Source organism: Torulaspora delbrueckii, chromosome 2, assembly GCF_000243375.1.
Source record: "Torulaspora delbrueckii CBS 1146 chromosome 2, complete genome".
In the NCBI taxonomy this organism is placed as follows: domain Eukaryota; kingdom Fungi; phylum Ascomycota; class Saccharomycetes; order Saccharomycetales; family Saccharomycetaceae; genus Torulaspora; species Torulaspora delbrueckii.
Window position 1 is genome coordinate 1,009,686 of NC_016502.1, and position 20,492 is coordinate 1,030,177.

The following is a 20,492-nucleotide window of genomic DNA, read 5'->3' on the forward strand; positions in this document are numbered from 1 at the left end:
GGTTTAAGGACCTTATGAACCACAATCCAGCTTTTGCAACTGCTTCAATATTGATGTTTATTAACAAAGCTGACAAGCTCATCGCTAGTTCTCTGGTCAAATTTTTCAAGACACCCATGCACCAGTTCACCTTGTCATCTCCTAAAAGTTGAATTATGATGGGCAGCGCAGGACCAGTGAAGAAGACGAAGTAGAGACAGTAGCCTCGGATCAGTTGCTGTACTTCTAACCTTGATCCAAGAAATACAATCAAACATGGTCTAAAAATGGCAAAAATTACTGAAGGATGCGAGGTTCGAACTCGCGCGGACAACCGTCCAACAGATCTTAAGTCTGCCGCCTTAGACCACTCGGCCAACCCTCCATATTAATTTATGAATATTTAATACATCAGTCAAGTATCACCTGGCACACCATATCGTTGGCAAAGACTATCAGTATTGTTAAAGTATATGAAATCATTGGTTTCTCAATCGCCTAATGAGGAAGATATCTGCCTCGAGAGGACTGATTCAAACGATGATTCTTTTCTATTTCAAAACCATTATCATCGATCATCGATCATATGAATAGATGTTGGTGAAATCTAATGAATCATGTAGTCAACTAGGACAAGAAATACATGGCAATTGGTAATTGGCAAGAGGGATACGCAACATTGTGAATGCAAAGTCAGCTAAAATGGCCTCTTTGATAGTAAATCACAGACATCGGTAGGCATCGCTTAGCAGCTATTCTGGTTGATCACGTGATCATTGAATGCCCTGTTTCTAACCTGGAAAAGTTTCAAGCTATAAAAGCGATTAATCTCTGATTTTGATACCACTTACTTCATCATTTCATGAAGCAACTTCATTTTGCACAATGACATTGAAGGGATACGACCGCTTTCTATAGTTGTATCCAGTAATGTGGCGTAACGTTTCTGATTGTAGCATAGATAAACTATAATTACACCGTTTGAGTCGGCTCTAAATTTCGATGGACAGTTAAATTTTCTGTTCATTTTCACTTGGAGTTGATATAGAAGTGTGTAAACAATCTTTTTTTTAAAATTGTAGTATTACTCGTAGCAGTTGGGAAAGACTCACCGGCGAACTGCCAGTCATCATGAAGTCTCTCATGAAGATGAAAAATGTTATTATTTGCGATTTTGATGAAACTATAACTAATCGAGATACCATCAGTATTCTAGGTCAGCTGCCTTATTACTGTAAACCAGGTTCAAAGCCAGAATGGTCACATTTTACAGACACGTACATGCAAAACTATGAAAGGTTTCATCAAGGTTCCCTTGGGCATCTTTCGCAGAGATCATTGCCTCTGCTCAAATCATCGGGGTCTGTTATAACTACTTCAAACTTCAAAACGTTCTTCGAAGATGAGTTGAATTATCAAAAGGATGCAAGACGTCTTGAGATGAGTAGTACAAATGAGATGGCCAAGTATAGAATATTTGCCAATATAACTTTCTCTGATGTCTCGCGATTTGCCAAGAAGAAGCTCGAGGAACAATGCTTCTCAGTGAGAAAAGGGTTTAACGAATTCATGTTACCAATACCGAAAGATGATCTCTATGTTATTTCTGTGAACTGGTCGGGTGAGTTCATTGAAGCATCCATAGGAAATAATATAATTGCCAGAGAGCATATATATTGCAATCAGTTGCTCAGCGCCAATACAGTCTATACTGGGGATTTTTCCAACCGTTTGTTAACTGGGGCGGATAAAGTCGATGTACTAGAGGATATCTTAACAGACAGAGAACCGTCTAGTGCTAGGTTTTGGTATATTGGTGATAGTGAGACCGATCTTCTTAATATCCTACATCCCGAAGTCAATGGCGTTTTATTGATAGATCCTGTGCAAAACGAATCAAAGTTCAAGAAGCTCAGCTTAGAAATACTAGGTCTGAACCAAAAGATAATTGATCAGTTTATCGATGACAAAGATAGTGGGTGGCTTCAATGCTATGAGAAAAATGATTATAACTCTATATTCCTGGCAAAATCCTGGTCTGATCTGAAAAATATACATCTTTAAGGAAGTTAATTCAGCGTTGGGTGTTCACTGCATACCGGGTGAACATACTTCTCGTAAACATATTTGGCCGATATGCTTCGGATTACTTCTTCAAAATCCGTCAACTCAACGACATAGGTTGCTTCATTTGGTAACGAAGTGTTTGATCCCAAGTCATCATAATATCCTAGTATCTGATCAAAGAGGCCCAAGTGAAACTCACTATTCAGGGAGTTCTCTTTGCCAAGCTCTTTCGCTCTCTGCATCGACATGACTTCCTTGTTCTTAATATACCTTTTGATATTGCTCAAGATTCTCTGCTGATTTTTCTGCACTGAAATCTCATAATGCTTGGCGGCAACTTTCAATGAACCTCCTCTTTTGATGTATTTCAGTAGGTGGCTACTATTCTGAATGAAGCTACATTTACCTTTGAGCATGTGATCCACCACGGCATAAATATCTGTCATTGTTATGAAGCTCCTCCATTCTCTTTCACAGCATTCATTGGATGGCTGATTTGTGCAATAAGGTTTTGCTTCAACAAAACAATCCTTTGGGAGATACCTTGAGAAAACATGAAGATCGATATAATCAATATCACGCATTTCTTGAGTGAAATAGTCGTGATCCTCAAAAATTCCATATGTGATCTCAAATTTGCCATTATTGAACCTGTATGAGAATTGAAACTTAGTATTGAAAAAGGAGCCAATCCTAGGTTGAAATTTGTCAGAGAGTTTCTGAATAAAAGTTGATATGTTGATCAAATTCTTTGTGCATTCGTGCGTAGGTGAAAAATCGACCTCAAGAGGAAGGAATTTTCTAGTACCTCGAGAGCTCATTGGAATTATGTCACCTAAGGACTTTTTCCTGACAATTCGCTCTAAAGTTATACTGTCACTGAGCCCCATCAAATTATCGTCCGTGCACAGCAGATGTTTTAATGCATGAGGGATTGAATATTCGACTAAGTGCGGCATCATTAATATGGACCTTACTAGATTTTCTTCTTCGTCTGAATCGTTTTCCTCCCGTTCAGGCAGCGGCATTGGAGTTTCTGTCAGCCTGAAATGATAAAGGCTTGTATCTTGGGCAATTGGAGCAGGAGATAAGCTTTTATCTGTTTGATCATCAGAGTTTTGGAATTGAGAGTTGTCACTCGAAGAATTGACAATGTTGTGCAAGAATAAAAACTGCTTCCTTCGATCTGAGGGCATCTCTCTAATTTCTCTTTCCATGCCCATGACATCTTCAAACTCCGGCAACAGATTACCTACACCGACTTCAGGAGCCTCGTATGTGATTGTTTCGTAGTCCTGGCTTTTAGGTAACTTGAATAGTGAAGCAGCACCAAGATTTTCAGGCTTGAATTTAGAGGATGTGCTTTGGTCACAATTGAAACAGCGCGAACCGCCCATGATCCCATTCTCTTCTTCAGGACTATCTTCTTTGGTCATTTGCTACTAGTTCTGCTACACTTGATGTGAAATACACTCAGAATTTGCATGTCAATTGAATCTATGAATAATATTTATTAATTATTTCGATATTTTTTGTGACGCTGACACTTGTAGTATAATAGAAAATGGGAGTTCGCGACAAGCTACATAAATATCCAGGTTACCTCATCGTTTCGTAGCGCTAGTTTGTGGTTCTACATTGACCGCTATTTATTTTTTCGATATTCGAATTTTTGTAAACATTCATGGAGAAGGAGGCGGGAAGATGTGTTTTGTTGCAGCTTTCATAAAACCTCATTTATTGTTAGTTACATATCACGGTCAAGAGGATCTTATTGGAGGAGAGACGGCAGGTTTTTCTACAAATGTTGGTGCTACCGAAAAGTAAACTCTCTTGAACTGAAAAGATCTGAGGAAGAGTGTAAGCTATTGACTGATAAACATGATTTCTTACCGAGTGAGATAGGATTCGCATTGCAGATGACTAGAACTTAGGGCTGGATTTAGCTCATATTCCAACATTTGCTACTCTTTTAAAGTTCAAGCAGGTTGGGTTAGATTTGCTAAAGCTATCACAGGAAGAATAATTGCCAGTATTCTAGATTTTGTTTAAGATCGCAAACAGAGCCTTTTAATCACCGCGTTTTTCAATGATAATTTTAACAATGCTCCATTTCCTTTGATTCATCAGTCCCGCATGCAACTATATTGATAAAAAATATCTATCGACTTTAAACCCTAATAAACGAATATGGGCCTATTTGAAAGAAAGATTTTTATTATCCTTCCTAATAGCAGATCATACACTCTCAGGTTTATTTCTCAGTTGATTGAGGATAATGGTGGCTTACAAGCTGACGATACCGAGTCCATAAAGCAGCAACTAATCATTTTGATAAATGACACGTTTGTCGATTCCAGTCAAAAAATAGCAGATACTGAGCTCTTCAGAAGAGAGCTAGAACTTGATGCGACCAAGCTATGGAAAATCATAGTGCAAAAGAAACCTTTATGCGTGAGGGCAAGTTGCATCAGTGAATGGCTAAAGTTGGGGGAGATTAGTCTCACAGCGGATCGCCTTATTGATCTGGAAGAGGTAGATTTATTAGGCGACTCTCAGGTGAGTGTTGAAGGGGTAAATTCAATTAATGAAGTTCCTAGTGAGGAAGTCCAGTACAAAAGTCAATCAGAGACTGCCGCTGGCTCTCATGCTTCCGCAGACAAGCATATGGATACCGGGGAGAATCTGCCGTCTGAGAAGTTATCCAGTCCGTCTGAAGTCCCAACAGAGAGGTTAACAAGGCTAATAGATGAGGACAAGACATCAAAAAATGAGTTACTTATCAAGGCCTTGGGTAGACTCGCGAAGAGGTATGATGTTAAGGGCGATAGATATCGTTCGCGGGGTTATAAATTAGCCAAGATTGGCGTTGAGAGATATCCCTTTGAGATTTTATCTGGTGAACAAGCAAGACGAGAAATTGCCAGTGTTGGTTCAAGTATTGCCAGAAAGATACAGATAATCCTTGATACTGGTGGGCTTCCGGGACTTGATGAGGCGTTTGATTTAGAGAAAAAGTTAAACTACTATACTCAGTGCCATGATGTTGGAGTTTACAGTGCTAAAAGGTGGAATTTATTGGGTTTAACAACGTTCTCCGAGGTTTCCAAGAAATTTCCCGAAATATTCTTGAGAGATTGGACGGTTTTATTTGGATGGTCATATTATGAAGACTGGCTGAAGAGAATTTCTAGAGCCGAATGCGAGGAAGTTCTCAAAGTAGTGAAAGATAATTTGAAACAAATTGACCCTGAATTCAAGGTCGAGCTGCAAGGCAGCTACGTTAGAGGAGCTCTTGAGTGTGGCGATATTGATTTACTTTTCTTCAAAAAGGGTCTGGATGATACCGGTGAGATTGGGCGTGTCATGGAAAGATTAGCGCTCAATCTCTACGACAAGGGTTACGTGAACTGCTTTTTGCAGCTGACAACCAAGATAAGACAGGTTTTCAAGCACAAAATTACAGAACGAATATCAAAATGTGATCTTAGGATTCCATCAGATGACGATTATCCACCAGCTGCTGAAGTGCTGAAGAAATTCTATCTGGGCTTCAAATTGCGTTCCGAGTTCGATCCAAAATATCTCCAAGTAAAAAACAAAGAATACACTCGATTAGAGCCTACTGATCAGTTCATGTCTCTAAATTCAACTGATCACCCATGCCGGCGAGTTGATTTTTTCTGCTGCAGATGGTCAGAGTTGGGAGCGGCAAGGTTACAGTGGACTGGTCCCAAAGAGTTTAACAGATGGATCAGGATACAGGCCGCGCAGAAAGGAATGAAATTAACCCAACATGGTCTGTACAGAGGGGAGACCACATTGCTCGAGAGCTTCGATGAGGAAAGAATCTTCGAACTTCTAGGTGAGGAATATGTAGGGCCCGAGGAAAGAAATAGTATAATTAAAAAGAGACAAAAGACTTAACTTATTGTAATGATCGTTTCATTAAAGAGCGTTATTCATTCGTATATAGATTTTGGTTGGTAAAAAATTCTTAGAAGCATAATGAGTCTATCAATCAAGTGCATTCCTTACCAGACTTATTTCTTTTCAGACAAGAAGTCGACACCTGGCAAAACCTTACCTTCCAACAATTCCAAGGAAGCACCACCACCAGTGGAGACGTGAGAGATCTTGTCAGTGGCACCGTACTTCTTAGCAACAGTAGCAGTGTCACCACCACCGATGATAACAGTGTTACCAGCTTCACAGGACTTGACAACTTCGTCCAATAGAGCCTTGGTACCAGCGGCGAACTTCTCGAATTCGAAGACACCTGGTGGACCGTTCCAGACAATAGTCTTAGCCTTTGCTACAGCAGCAGCAAACAACTTTCTAGATTCTGGACCGGAGTCCAACCCTTGCCAGCCAGCTGGAATACCTTCCTTTTCGGTAACGATCTTGGTGTTAGCGTCAGCGGAGAAAGCGTCACCAGCGACCCAGTCAACAGGCAAGACAAGCTCAACGTTGTTCTTCTTAGCCTTTTCGACCAACTTTGGAACGATTTCAGCACCAGCTTTGTCGAAGATAGAGTCACCAATTTCAGTGTTGTCAATGACCTTCTTGAAAGTGAAAGCCATACCACCACCAATGATGATAGAGTTAACCTTGTCCAACAAATTGTCGATCAATTGGATCTTGTCAGCGACCTTAGCACCACCCAAAATAGCCAAGAATGGTCTAACTGGGTTTTCCAAAGCCTTACCGAAGTATTCCAATTCCTTGGCCAACAAGAAACCGGCAGCACGTTCTGGTAGGTCGAAACCAACGATAGAAGAGTGAGCTCTGTGAGCGGTACCGAAAGCATCGTTGATGTAAACATCAGCCAAAGATTTCAATTCCTTTCTGAATTTGTCGACGTCTTCCTTGGAAGCCTTGACCTTCTTACCGTCAACCTTCTTGGAACCTTCTTCCTCGATGTGGTAACGCAAGTTCTCCAACAAGATAACGGAACCTGGCTTAGCACCGTCAACAGCCTTGTTGACCTCTGGGCCGACACAATCGTTCAAGAAAGTAACTGGCTTACCTAGAAGTTTTTCCAATTCAGCAGCAACTGGCTTCAAAGAGTATTTGTCAACTCTTTCACCGTTTGGTCTACCCAAATGGGAAGCCAAGACAACAACCTTTGGTTGATGTTCCAAAACGTACTTGATAGTTGGCAAAGCAGCGACAATTCTTTGGTTGGAAGTGATAGTCTTACCGTCCAATGGAACGTTGAAGTCAACTCTGATGAAGACATGCTTGTCCTTCAAGTTCAAGTCCTTGACAGTCAACTTAGAAGATAGAGACATTGTGAATCGTTTGATTAAAATGTGGGTTTTGATTGTTTTTTGTTAAAACAAAATACTCTCAGCCTTTTAAGAAACCAATAAATAATTCAAGATTGAAAGGTTTAACTACATCAATTGAACTGGTACTTTATATATCAATTCTTGAATGAAAAAGAAAGACCTTCTCAACTAGCCCTCTGGCAAGAATAGAATTAAGTAGAATCAATTGGAAAATTGTGGCACGCATGGTTGGCTAGTAGAAGACAGATGGATAACATGATGTTTGAGTGTCTCTGTGAGTAGCAGCATACTACTTACTGGGCAACCAGGGAGGTGGTGAGAGAAAGTCGAACGGTGCAAAGTTGCAACCGCAGGGTATGCAAGGAAATTTTACACATTTTGAGACCATTCCAGAGGTGGAACGACTGCTACATGAGCTGGCAATTGAACTTCCTACTGCTTACTTGCTCGATCAACGTAATAACTTGTATGCGAGCAGCGGTTGACATGGCGTTTAGTGGAAGCCCACGAAATAGAGGAATACAGGAAGTCCGAAGTGGTTCCAAGATTTTAGGGGCCATGAAAATTAGTGGAATCTCAATTATGGGTCACGTGATGCTGTTAACCACATTAGTACCCGGCTTTCGGTCTCAGAATTAGAATTTCCATGTTTGTTATTTTGCAGTATAGGGTGGGTGGCAACGGCGGTAGCACTTCTATAACGGTCTATCAGAAACGTAAAAGTAGTCTCAATAGACCCCATTAAGGCTTTAAGGTGAGTTCGAGGGTTGCTGGATATCGATATGCTAAGATGAGAGATTTCCGTTCGCTTAATATGTTATTGATTGCCTTTGTTGGAGTGTTCCTTATTGCCTCCCCTGTATTTGCCGCTAGAGAAACTGGGCGAACAACTTTATTGAGTAAGAAAGAATCGGGCTATGGCAGGACCATGGAAGATGATGATGATAAATGTCCACCTTGTTTTAACTGCGCGCTGCCGATTTTTGAGTGTAAGCAGTTTTCTGAATGTAATACAAACACTGGTAGATGTGAGTGTTTAGCAGGTTTCACAGGTGATGATTGTTCTATACCTGTTTGTGGTGGTCTTTCAGATGATAACGACAAGAGACCTCGTCGCCCTGATGACACCAACGAATGTGAATGTGATGTCGGCTGGGGTGGTATAAACTGTAATATCTGCGAAGAAGATTCTGTATGTGATGCATTTATGCCTGAGAAGGGGTTAAAAGGTACTTGTTATAAGAATGGGATGATTGTAAACAAGTTGTATCAAGGTTGTAATGTAACCAATGAAAAAATTCTGGAGATTCTTAATGGGAAGATACCGCAAGTTACTTTCTCGTGTGATAAGAAGACTGAAGGTTGTAATTTTCAGTTTTGGATAGATCGTAAGGAGAGTTTTTACTGTGGGTTGGATACTTGTTCTTTTGAATACGATTTGAAAACCAATTCATCGCATTACAACTGTAAGGATGTTCAATGTAAATGTGTTCCAGACGCGATGCTTTGTGGAGCAAACGGGTCGATTGATATTTCTGATTTCTTAACTGAGACTATTAAGGGACCCGGTGATTTCAGTTGTGATTTGGATGCTAAGAACTGTCAGTTTAAGGAACCTTCTATGAATGATTTGATCGAAACAATTTTTGGTGACCCATATATCACGCTGCATTGTGAATCTGGTGAATGTTTGCACTACAGTGAGATCCCAGGTTATAATCCTCCTTCTAAGGATATTGCAATGTCGTGGCATGCAAAAGTGATCCTGAGTTTGACGTCGATGTCGTTGTTGGCCTTGATCACATTTGTCTCGTTTTACATCTCAAAATCAACCCTTTTCAAGAATGGTACCATCCATTTGGTTGATGAAGTGGAAACTCTTGACGAGAGTTTCTTGAAATCCGATAATGCTGCAGCATTGAGTTTTGAAAATATCACTTACAATGTTAGTAGTTCGAAGACTGACGAAAATATTTTGAAAGGTATTAGTGGTATCATTAAGCCTGGCCAGATGATGGCTTTACTTGGTGGTTCTGGTGCCGGTAAAACTACTTTGTTAGACATCTTGGCGATGAAGAGGAAGACTGGTCAAGTTACGGGAAGCATTAAGGTAAACGGTTCCGATATCCCCAGGAAGGATTTTACAAAATTGATTGGATTTGTGGACCAAGATGATTACTTATTACCTACTTTGACTGTCTACGAAACTGTCTTGAACAGTGCTCTCTTGCGTCTGCCAAGATCATTCTCGTTTGCTGCTAAACAGACAAGAGTCTATCAAGTTTTGGAGGAATTAAGAATACTTGATATTAAGGACCGCGTCATTGGTAACGATTTCGAAAGAGGCATCAGTGGTGGTGAAAAGAGGCGTGTTTCAATTGCTTGCGAGCTAGTGACCAGTCCATTGATACTTTTCTTAGATGAGCCAACTTCAGGCTTGGATGCCAACAACGCAAACAATGTCGTAGAATGTCTTGTCAGATTGGCCAAGACATACAATAGAACTTTGGTTCTCTCAATTCATCAGCCAAGATCTAATATCTTCCAGTTGTTCGACAAGTTAGTGTTATTGAGTAATGGTGAAATGGTATACTCTGGAGATGCTATTCGCGTCGGTGAATTCTTGCGTAATAATGGCTATCGCTGTCCTTCTGATTATAACATTGCGGACTATCTTATCGACATTACTTTCGAATCACAAGGTGCAAAGAAAAGATTCGCTGCAAGTTCCCCTAGTGATGACATTGAGGCTTCCGCCGCGCTCTTCAATCCTTCTTCAAAGAAAGATTCAGTTCATCCAGCGCTGGAAGACAGGACTAATTCTGTGGGTTCCTTCAATCAACGTGAATGGGAACATTTTGCTGGACATAGGGATGAGATCAGAAATCTACTATCGGAAAGCAGCGATCCTCAAGCAGAGACTGTTGGTTCAATGAACACGAAGTTGTTGAATAACAAGTTCAAAGAAGGTCCTTATTTTGCAGAGCTCAAGTTCGATATCGATACATTGATTGCAAACCATGAACAATCACCTATTCAATTGCCACAATCCTTAAAATCAGCAACCTTTTTGCAACAATTGTCCATCTTGTGCTCAAGAACCTTCAAGAACATTTACAGGAACCCAAAACTGCTTTTGGCAAACTACTTGTTGACTTTGGTACTTGCCTTGTTTTTGGGAACTCTTTACTATGATGTATCGAACGATATCAGTGGATTCCAAAACAGAATGGGTCTCTTCTTCTTTATCTTGACCTATTTCGGTTTTGTGACATTCACTGGTCTAAGCTCCTTTGCAATGGAGAGAATCATTTTTATCAAGGAGCGTTCAAACAATTACTACAGTCCATTGGCCTACTTCATCAGTAAGATACTGAGTGATGTTTTGCCCTTAAGAGTCATCCCTCCAACTCTGTTGGCTTTGGTGGTTTATCCATTGGTGGGACTTAACATGAAGAATCAAGCATTTTTTATCTTTATCGGTGTTCTCATCTTGTTCAACCTGGGCATTTCATTAGAAATACTAGCGATCGGTATTATCTTTGAAGATCTGAACAATTCGATCATCTTCAGTGTCTTGGTCCTGTTGGGATCTCTATTGTTCAGCGGCTTGTTCATCAATACCAAGGATATTACGAGTGCGGCCTTCAAGTATCTCAAGAACCTCTCCTTGTTCTATTACGCCTATGAGTCGCTGTTGATTAATGAAGTCAAGAGTTTGACGTTGAGAGAAACGAAATATGGACTCAAAATCGAAGTTCCAGGTGCTACTATCTTGAGTACATTTGGGTTTGTTGTGCAGAATCTAGCCTTCGATATCAAGGTTCTCGGGCTATTCAACATGTTTTTCCTCTTGGTAGGTTATCTGGCATTGAAGCTAATTGTCGTAGAACAAAAGTAGAAACCTTTATGTAGACATTAATAGATTAAACTGTAAATTAATTTATTCTTTTGTTGAGATTTGTATCTTTTGAGACATGAGTAGGAGCCCCACAGAATGTTAAAACTTCAAAGTTTTGGTACACAAAAAAATTCAAAATCTGACTCAAAGAAATCTTGAATAGCTCTCATAAAGGGCATAATGGTGTAAGGATAGGCGACTAGGTGAACACACGAAGGCAGTCATCGATCGCTTATAAAGCGTAAGGCTCAGTTGATGTCACTCTTGACGGATCATCTTGAATTTTAACAAATTTCAGATCACGATAAAGAAAACCATGCGATGAGCTACATCACCGCCCAAAAGAGTAAACATGAATAGCCTACTAGGGTCGTCAATCGACCTATCAGACAATGCCAGAGAACTCCATAACAAGATGTTAGTCGGTGGGATCGGCGCTATGTACACACAGCCCGAATTACAACAGCATTCAGGGCTCGGTTCTCTAAATGACCTGATGACCATCGTACAGGAACTACTTGACAAGAACCTTATCAAACTAATCAAGCAAAACAATGAGCTGAAATTCCAAGCCGTGGATGTATCAGAGGCCCAAAAGAAATCTGCAATGTCTGCAGAAGAAGCGCTAGTGTACTCCTACATCGAGGCAAGTGGTAGAGAAGGTATATGGACCAAGACAATCAAGGCAAAGACCAATCTACACCAACATGTAGTACTAAAATGCTTAAAGAGTTTGGAATCACAAAGATATGTCAAGAGTGTCAAGAGTGTCAAATTCCCAACCAGGAAAATTTACATGCTCTACAATTTACAACCGTCGATCGATGTCACTGGTGGACCCTGGTTCACGGACAGTGAACTAGACGTAGAATTCATCAACAGTCTACTGACGATCGTTTGGAGATTTGTATCTGAACGAACATACCCCAACGGATTCAAGAATTTCAGCCAGGGCCAAAAAGAGAGACTTTACGCACCAAGTGTAAATAACCACTCAACCACACAAGAAATATTAGACTTCATCTCCGCAGCCCAGGTTGCAAACGTCGAATTGAGTACCGCTAATATCCGTTCACTATGTGACGTTCTAGTTTACGATGACAAACTTGAGAAAGTAACACACGACTGCTATAAAGTAACTTTACAAAGCGTAAGACAGATGACCCAAAGCGGGGTGAGTTCGAAAGAAGACACGGGATTTTCGATCTTTGATTATTTCAACATCATTTCACCTTCACAGGGTGAGAAGGAAGCCGTTTACATAGACGAATGGCCCTTATGAGATGACTTACAATACCGATAGACAATAAAATAGTTAAATTTTTCTAGAAAACACGTTCCGAGCACGGCACCGCTAGATGTCGGTCCTCGGAGATGATTTACATGAAAGTCCGAGCGCGGCGGGTCTCCCCTGGAGTGAGGAACCGTGGTGAGCGGGGCCATCCTGAGGAGTGGGCCGTTTCGAGCTGTGAGCAGGAAGGAGTGACACTAAGTGTCAGCCATCGATTTGTGGGGAGTGGTACGATCCAACAGGTTTGGGGTGAATCAACAAGTGGAGAAACAATCTACCAGGGTCCTCGAACGGCGTGCCACAATTACAGGGGTCCAGTTCTGAGCTATAAAGAGACAAGTACTCGTAGTGCTAGAATAGTAATTCGATTTCTTCTAATTAAGTAAATAGTTTAATTAAAAACAAATCTCACAAAAAGCCACACAAATATTGAAATGTCCGACAAAGAACAAGTTAGTCACAACACTGATGGTCATGAACCAGTATATGATCCTGAGAACGTAGGTGCAGATGCTGAGTTGGGTAAGATCTATACCACTGGTGACAATAATCAATATTTGTACATTGGACGTCAGAAATTTTTGAAAAGTGATTTATATGAAGCTTTCGGTGGTACTTTAAACCCAGGTTTGGCTCCCCCATCATTGCACAAATTTGCTAATCCTGCTCCATTGGGTTTGTCTGCTTTCGCTTTGACTACTTTTGTCTTGTCGATGTTTAACGCTCGTGCAATGGGCATTTTGGTGCCCAATGTCGTCGTCGGATTGGCAATGTTTTACGGTGGGCTTGTGCAATTGATAGCAGGGATCTGGGAAATTGCTTTGGAAAATACTTTTGGTGGTACTGCGTTGTGCTCCTACGGTGGGTTTTGGTTAAGTTTTGCTGCAATTCATATTCCTTGGTTTGGTATTCTAACCGCTTACGAAGATCACGAGGAAGATTTGAGCAATGCATTAGGTTTTTTCTTACTAGGGTGGTGTATCTTCACTTTCCTACTGACTATCTGTACTTTGAAATCTACGGTGATGTTCTTTGCCCTGTTTTTCTTACTGGCGATCACTTTCCTACTGTTATCGATTGGAGAGTTTACTGGTAGAGTCGGTGTCATTAGAGCAGGTGGTGTTTTAGGTGTGATTGTTGCGTTCATTGCCTGGTACAATGCATACGCAGGTGTTGCCACCAGACAGAACTCCTACATCCTAGCCCGTCCATATGCACTACCAACCAACGAAAGAACTATCTTTTAATACTAAAACGATGCGCAGGAAGCATTCGTTTCCACTTTTTAATGAGCTCAAGACATTTATTTTACGCTATTTAATTTTATGAAAATCTACTTGTTATCATTTTGATGATAATATCAATAATAACAATAATAATAACAATAATAACAATAATATTATAATTATAAGAAATATAATATAAACGACACGAATTTGTGGCACTGTCGCTCCACCGGTCCTCCGATCTAACCCTAAACCCTGAACGAATCCCCTCTCTCGCTATGCCCCTCTCTTTTTCAAGCAAGTCATCAAATTTTGCTCGAGGCCCCGCCGGAGTAACTCGGAGGTAAGCGGCTCATAAGTGTCTTCTCTACAATATACTTGGCAAACGTTGCTAGTTGTCACGCAGCTAAAGCTGACAAGAGCTTGAGGGGTTCGGACTCGGTCATAATAGCTTTTACTTGCGGTTCTGGTATAAAAGTGGTCGATAATGGCAGAATGAGAGGCCTTGATCTGTTATTTCCCAAGAGGTTGGAATACAATTGAGATGAACGATTACGAATTTAAAGATTCACAAGAACATCTAAGCGATTTTGAGTCACCGCAGGCGGTGCATGATAATGGGCCGGAATCACAAACAGCTGAACCAGTGCATAGGATTTTTACAACGGGCTCTAATAATGAGTATATTCATATTGGTCGTCAAAAATTTTTGAAAAATGATTTGATCGAGGCATTTGGTGGTACGTTGAACCCTGGTTTGGCTCCACCTTCATTACACAAATTTGCAAATCCTGCTCCTTTGGGACTTTCAGGTTTTGCATTGACTACTTTTGTCTTGTCGATGTTCAACGCCAAGGCAATGGGGATTGTGATACCAAATGTGGTAGTAGGGCCTGCTATGTTTTATGGTGGTCTAGTACAATTAGTCGCTGGGATTTGGGAAATTGCTTTGGAAAATACTTTTGGTGGTACTGCGCTGTGCTCCTACGGTGGGTTTTGGTTAAGTTTTGGTGCTATTTATATTCCATGGTTTGGGATACTTGACGCATATGAGAATAAAGAATCAGAACTGGCTTCAGCATTGGGATTCTATTTACTCGGTTGGTGTATATTCACGTTTGGACTCAGTGTCTGTACGATGAAATCAACCGTAATGTTCTTTGCACTCTTTTTCTTACTAGGGGTAACTTTCCTGCTCTTATCCATAGGAGAGTTTACTGGTAAAGAAAGCATTGATAGAGCAGGTGGTGTTGTCGGCGTCATAGTCTCGTTCATCGCCTGGTACAATGCATTCGCAGGTCTAACGAATAAACAAAACTCCTATATCATCGCCCACTCCATACCACTACCATCAAACGAAAGACATCTATAACAGGACACTTATATATATATATATACATTAAGAACTAATATGCTGAGCATGGGGAACACATTTAACTTTCAAACTAAGCTAGCTGTCTTGAAACGTTGATGAAACTTGGTGATCTTCACGCCCATACATCGCCATATAAGGTCAGGGCTTGACTAAGCGAGGCCAATTTGAAGGAAAAGGAGCCCACCTTGAAAGGTTCAAGACAGGGCACAAAGATAGCATAGGTAAGATTAAACAGTAGATTAGTGCGATGAGTTGGGAAGGGTTTAAAAAGGCTATCAACAGAGCGGGCAACAGTGTCATCGTGAAGAATATCGATAAGACAATTGATAAGGAGTATGATATCGAAGAACGTCGTTACAGAGTGCTACAAAGGGCCGGTGAAGCTTTGCAAAAGGAGTCCAAGGGTTATTTGGATTCTTTAAGAGCTGTTACAGCTTCTCAAGTTACCGTTGCTGAAGTGATATCTAACTTATACGACGATTCAAAGTACATCAGCAGTGGTGGTTACAACGTGGGTAACTACTATTTACAATGCGTGCAAGATTTCGATTCAGAGACTGTTAAGCAGTTGGATGGTCCATTTAGAGAAGCAGTCCTCGACCCTGTGTCGAAATTCTCTGGTTATTTCAAAGAGATCGACGAGGCAATTAAAAAGAGAGAACACAAGAAACAGGATTACGATGCTGCCAAGGCTAAAGTTCGTAGGTTGGTCGATAAACCTGCGAAGGATGCATCCAAGCTACCCAGATCTGAGAAGGAAATGGCATTGGCGAAGGATATCTTTGATAATTTGAATGACCAACTTAAACAGGAATTACCACAATTGATTGCATTAAGGGTACCATACTACGATCCAAGTTTCGAAGCTTTAGTCAAGATCCAGCTGAGATTTTGTACTGATGGTTACACAAGATTGGCCCAAATTCAACAGTATTTGGACCAACAATCAAGGGACGATTACGCAAACGGCCTGCTTGATGATAAGATTGCCGACCTGTTACAACAAATGCAAAGTTTGGATATATGTGCTTTAGGATTTAAGTAGACTCATAATTCATAGTGCTTGGCTATCTATTCCACCAAGCTTTGTACAGTATGAAACTGTTACGATATCTTGTTCTACTATTTAATAATTAAATGCTGTTGAATATAAATAATTTCTTCGTGGTATTCACAAGCTGTTATAGTTAATAGGTAATTTCCTGTGAGAAAACCTATCCCTTCGTTTATTTACAAATCTTAGGCCTGTTTCCTCCTTGGAAGCATCACCTGTTTCAGTGCTAAAGATCAGATCTTCATGTCCGATGTAGAACATATCCATGACGTTTGCAAATCCAACAATGACTGCTTTGGCCCCAAATTTGGCCAATGGACCAAGCCTGTCTGAGACCAGACCGTTCACACCCACTGGAATCTTGTGCAACGAAAATTTGCCAGTTGCAGACATCGTCCACCCTTCCCAAATGTTGTGGACAAGATATGCTGAAGATTCGTCTCGAACAGGCTTATTTTCTTTTCTTCGGCTCATTATGGAGCCAGCTTCCTCATTGTTTGGATTCACAGATATAGATGAGGAGCCGATCTTGGTTGATCCAATTTGCTGTGGAATCTTACGAATTCCAATTAACAAGTTGTTATCTGTAACACACCAATCTTCAACGTCGTAAATATAGTGGACGGTGTCTATAGCAGACTCCATACCCAAACAACGGATTTCCCTTAAATCACGCTCAACTCTGAGACAGATACTAGTTTTTGTCTTACTTTCCAGCTTATAGGTATGCATTGTAACGCGCTCACACTCCTCATTTGAGTAAGCAATAGAAAAGGAGGCCACTGACGCACTACCACAAAATTTACAATGAACTGGACTGTCATGAAACACCCTCAAAGAATTGGGTTTGAAACGATCTATCGCAAAAGATCTTATCACGGTACCGGTCTGAGCATCCAGCAAATCAGCTGTCTTGCCAATGACGCGAACGATCAGTCCAACAAATGAGACCAATTCTATTGTATGGTCAGTGCTTGCCGAAGTCAGTGCAAAATCAGTATCATCTTGCATTGTCTTAAATTCACAGGAGCTTGGAGCGGGTTTCAAAATTCTGCTGTAGTTTACTTCCAACTTTCTTGTTCTCCATTTATTGTTAACCACAGTTGCGATATACAAGTCCCCAATTTCATCGCATACAACCAACCGATCATTCACTCTTGGCGAGGATAGAAGTTTACATGATTTAAATCCATGGGTTGAAGAGGTCAATTCCTCTACTTTAATGTTACCGTCGTCACGAACACTGTAAATGAGTCCTGCGGGTGTTACAAATACTAGCTCATTTTTATCATCGTCATCTATTGGCATTTGCTCAACTTTTTCATAAGTGGCATCCAGCCCCCCAGTGACAATGGGAACAAATTCTGATGATGCGACACTTGCACGCCTTCCGCTAGCTTCTGCCTTTTTCGCTAAAGATTGTAGATGTTTGCTTCTGAATGCTGGAACAGTAATTTTTCTGAACAGGGCTTCCAAAGGACGCGCGACATTCTCTTCGCTATAGGAGGACTGTTTAAGTTTCAGCTCCCAGATAAACTTCATGTGTCTCCTGGACCAAGTAGTGATGAACCCATTCTCCCCAAAAAAGGCTATGTAACTGCCGTCGTTACTCAAGACGACCTTGGATAGGGGCCAAAATTTGCGAGGTAATGCAATCTTAGTCGGATTGGGGATCGGATTAACTAAAGGCGACCACACGGATACGCAATGATCCAAACCCACAGATACCACAAAAGGCGCTTTAGAAGTAGCAATCATCATGATATCTAAGCTGTGACCGCCTCGGTATAGCTCTTTCATATGGAAATGATCTGTCGTAGTAACTTGCACCTGATCCTTTAGATGAGGGTCGCCCACTGAATCCTCCTTATTCTTTACATTGGAGTTACGTGAGATCCCATGCTTTGCGTTTGAGCCGCCATCAAATAAATTGACAGTTTTGGCAATATCGAGCCGCTCCATCAGCTTTTGAAGTAGCAGCAGTGTACATGAAAGGGCAAGGATGATGAAAACGAGGAACTGGAGGGCATAATAGAGATCAATTTTGTACGATGATGTGGATGATGGTGTAATAAAAAGGCTTTTGTAGGAGGATTGAATTGCCTCTCTTGATAAAGTCTTATTTTTGCTTTTGAGAGTCAGTAATGGACTTTCCATGGAAAGTGTGACGGTTCTACATCCCAGAGAATCTGATCCGGTGGTCGAACCAAAAGCATATTCAGCGACGAAATTTTGATCGAAGATGGCCCTCGAAAATGGTCTTCTGAATTCGAATACTCGACGCCATCCATAGGTGAATAGTTTGAAAAGTATGGATGATGAAGGTCGTACTGATGAATAACGCTGATTACAAAGAATCAGATACAATACCGAAACCAGGCTAGTTACTCTGCTAGATGTAAGTATGACAAAGATGTTGCTTTTCCTTTTGGAAATATCTATAACCTCGTCATCCAGCCGTATGTCACTTTCGAAGTTTTCGACTAAATCAGTTCCATCCAATCTTCTGAAGTCGAGGCTCAATACGGCTGAAAAGAAAGTGAACTGCAAGAAATGACCTATCCATAAGGAAAGCAGCATGAAATGGGTCATCCTTCTGCTGAACGGAAAGAGAAAGAGCACGGCTAGCGAGAAAACGACGGATCCCTTCATCGATTGGAAATGTGACCTCGATAGGCAAACATTGAAGCATCCGTTGAAACCATTGTCTTCCTGCGTCGAGTGCTCAAACTCTGCTGCAGGCTCATCGACGATGTGGTCGTCGTCAACTGTTGTAGACTGTGATACTGCAGCTATCGCACGCAATTGCAAACTCGATAAAATTATAGTAATTGGCCAGGTAAAGAGGCGGATGGGAACGTTATCATATGAAACTTTGAAAATAAGATTGGTGACTGTTAATGAGGAAGTAATTGCAAGGACAATTTGAGTCAGCATAGCAATAGTAATTCCAGTGATGGATTTTATTGAGAATCTGTGCCTTCTAATCGATCCGATGATGTAAAATATCAGCAAAACGTGCAGAAGTAGTAATAGTAAGTTGCACGTCTTACTGAGTGTTATGAATGAAAAGCTAAACGTCTCAGCGAGTTCACTTTCACCTCTTATCTTTGAAGCCCCATCGGAAGCCAATATGTGGAACGAAGTAACATTCGAAATGGTGTTCAAAATCTCAATGTTATCAGACAACACCCGCTGAACCTTTGAAAATTCCTTAGTCTCAGCAAGCACAGAAATGATGAAACCTGCCGCGGAAGTGATATAACCATTTACTTTCCATGTCTTGAAGAAAGAGTAACGTGGCATGTCAACTTTGTTGGCGTTGATGGTATGCAATGGAGAACGATCTCTTTGTAGAGTTTCTAGAGATTGATCCCAGATCTCAAATGGAGAGTTCACTGCTGTTCCTTCTGGGATCCCTTTTGTAATCTTGTTTTGGAACGCCAGGCATTCTAATAACGATTTTTTCCCAAGTATATTGTTGTCTTCATTTATAGACTCTACCCAAACCTGTATCATTGTCAATTGACGATCAATTTTGAAACCACCAGGTTGCGCTCCTTCATTAATTAGCTGTCCTCTGCCAATATAAACATTTGTAGGCGATGAGCTTCGAAAGTGCAAAATTGAGTTATAAGACAATAGTATTACTATTAATAGAGGTAAAACGATGTTAACCCTGGGGTGTTTAATAATTTTGGCACTCCATCTTTCGTATTGATTGTATAACGCCTTCAAAAGGCTTGAATTTCCGTAATCATGCCCGGGCTTCCTAGAATTTCGCATTTGCCCTAGCCACTTGACCTTTTTCCAGCACTAAAAATGGTATTGACCAATTAACGATTAATGGTGGCTAGAAGTCAACACGGTGAGCTGGATATCTGTGTCCAATGAGACCTGAAGAATGCGAAGAAAATGATTCAACTCTTTTAAGACTTTTTAGTCGCCTCGAAAGACTCTCAGCGTAATCACCGAATATACCGGGTAGAAAAAAAAAAGTGATGTGGGGGAACTCAGTCATGATGGTTAATCACTAACCCGAATCATCGAATAAGTTACTCGATTGATTACCTTTCATCGATGTTCATGGTTGGTGGTACTTAATGTTTTTCTATTTTGAAAAGTCCAATTCATCTAATGATGATGACTGCTTAACTTACGAATATCAGGGACTTGGAAAATCGGGGACTCAATTTGCAAGCTTTTCTCCTGAGTCTCGACTGACAAGGCAGGCGAACAGAAACTCAACAATTATCAAGAATGAGGAATAAACGTTCCAGATCATCAGAAGACAAGAGATGACAT

General features: G+C 40.8%; 10 protein-coding genes and 1 non-coding gene across 11 annotated transcripts; 7 read left to right on the plus strand and 4 right to left on the minus strand.

Moving 5' to 3' along the window:
• Positions 1 to 280: 280 nt before the first annotated feature.
• On the minus strand, positions 281 to 364 carry TDEL0Btrna15L. Its single transcript has one exon. It is a non-coding gene; the product is annotated as a tRNA-Leu (tRNA).
• Positions 365 to 1,128: 764 nt separating this feature from the next.
• CTO1 (Cto1p) lies at positions 1,129 to 2,043 on the plus strand (the record flags this gene model as incomplete). Its single annotated transcript, XM_003679864.1, has 1 exon — positions 1,129 to 2,043. The coding sequence occupies one exon, from the start codon at positions 1,129 to 1,131 to the stop codon at positions 2,041 to 2,043; it is 915 nt and encodes a 304-aa protein (XP_003679912.1).
• Positions 2,044 to 2,048: 5 nt separating this feature from the next.
• On the minus strand, positions 2,049 to 3,482 carry TDEL0B05730 (uncharacterized protein; the record flags this gene model as incomplete). The annotated part of the gene is made up of 1 exon (XM_003679865.1): positions 2,049 to 3,482. One exon carries the CDS (start codon positions 3,480 to 3,482, stop codon positions 2,049 to 2,051), a length of 1,434 nt encoding a protein of 477 aa, XP_003679913.1.
• Positions 3,483 to 4,236: 754 nt separating this feature from the next.
• On the plus strand, positions 4,237 to 5,973 carry POL4 (DNA-directed DNA polymerase IV; the record flags this gene model as incomplete). The annotated part of the gene is made up of 1 exon (XM_003679866.1): positions 4,237 to 5,973. One exon carries the CDS (start codon positions 4,237 to 4,239, stop codon positions 5,971 to 5,973), a length of 1,737 nt encoding a protein of 578 aa, XP_003679914.1.
• A 116-nt stretch (positions 5,974 to 6,089) lies between these two features.
• PGK1 (phosphoglycerate kinase) lies at positions 6,090 to 7,340 on the minus strand (the record flags this gene model as incomplete). Its single annotated transcript, XM_003679867.1, has 1 exon — positions 6,090 to 7,340. The coding sequence occupies one exon, from the start codon at positions 7,338 to 7,340 to the stop codon at positions 6,090 to 6,092; it is 1,251 nt and encodes a 416-aa protein (XP_003679915.1).
• A 790-nt stretch (positions 7,341 to 8,130) lies between these two features.
• ADP1 (putative ATP-dependent permease ADP1) lies at positions 8,131 to 11,241 on the plus strand (the record flags this gene model as incomplete). The annotated part of the gene is made up of 1 exon (XM_003679868.1): positions 8,131 to 11,241. One exon carries the CDS (start codon positions 8,131 to 8,133, stop codon positions 11,239 to 11,241), a length of 3,111 nt encoding a protein of 1,036 aa, XP_003679916.1.
• A 352-nt stretch (positions 11,242 to 11,593) lies between these two features.
• RPC34 (DNA-directed RNA polymerase III subunit C34) lies at positions 11,594 to 12,523 on the plus strand (the record flags this gene model as incomplete). Its single annotated transcript, XM_003679869.1, has 1 exon — positions 11,594 to 12,523. One exon carries the CDS (start codon positions 11,594 to 11,596, stop codon positions 12,521 to 12,523), a length of 930 nt encoding a protein of 309 aa, XP_003679917.1.
• Positions 12,524 to 12,966: 443 nt separating this feature from the next.
• Positions 12,967 to 13,779, plus strand: ADY2 (Ady2p; the record flags this gene model as incomplete). Its single annotated transcript, XM_003679870.1, has 1 exon — positions 12,967 to 13,779. The coding sequence occupies one exon, from the start codon at positions 12,967 to 12,969 to the stop codon at positions 13,777 to 13,779; it is 813 nt and encodes a 270-aa protein (XP_003679918.1).
• Positions 13,780 to 14,302: 523 nt separating this feature from the next.
• TDEL0B05790 (acetate uptake transporter family protein) lies at positions 14,303 to 15,130 on the plus strand (the record flags this gene model as incomplete). The annotated part of the gene is made up of 1 exon (XM_003679871.1): positions 14,303 to 15,130. One exon carries the CDS (start codon positions 14,303 to 14,305, stop codon positions 15,128 to 15,130), a length of 828 nt encoding a protein of 275 aa, XP_003679919.1.
• Positions 15,131 to 15,380: 250 nt separating this feature from the next.
• RVS161 (amphiphysin-like protein RVS161) lies at positions 15,381 to 16,178 on the plus strand (the record flags this gene model as incomplete). Its single annotated transcript, XM_003679872.1, has 1 exon — positions 15,381 to 16,178. One exon carries the CDS (start codon positions 15,381 to 15,383, stop codon positions 16,176 to 16,178), a length of 798 nt encoding a protein of 265 aa, XP_003679920.1.
• A 126-nt stretch (positions 16,179 to 16,304) lies between these two features.
• On the minus strand, positions 16,305 to 19,973 carry TDEL0B05810 (uncharacterized protein; the record flags this gene model as incomplete). The annotated part of the gene is made up of 1 exon (XM_003679873.1): positions 16,305 to 19,973. One exon carries the CDS (start codon positions 19,971 to 19,973, stop codon positions 16,305 to 16,307), a length of 3,669 nt encoding a protein of 1,222 aa, XP_003679921.1.
• Between the last annotated feature and the right edge of the window lie 519 nt (positions 19,974 to 20,492).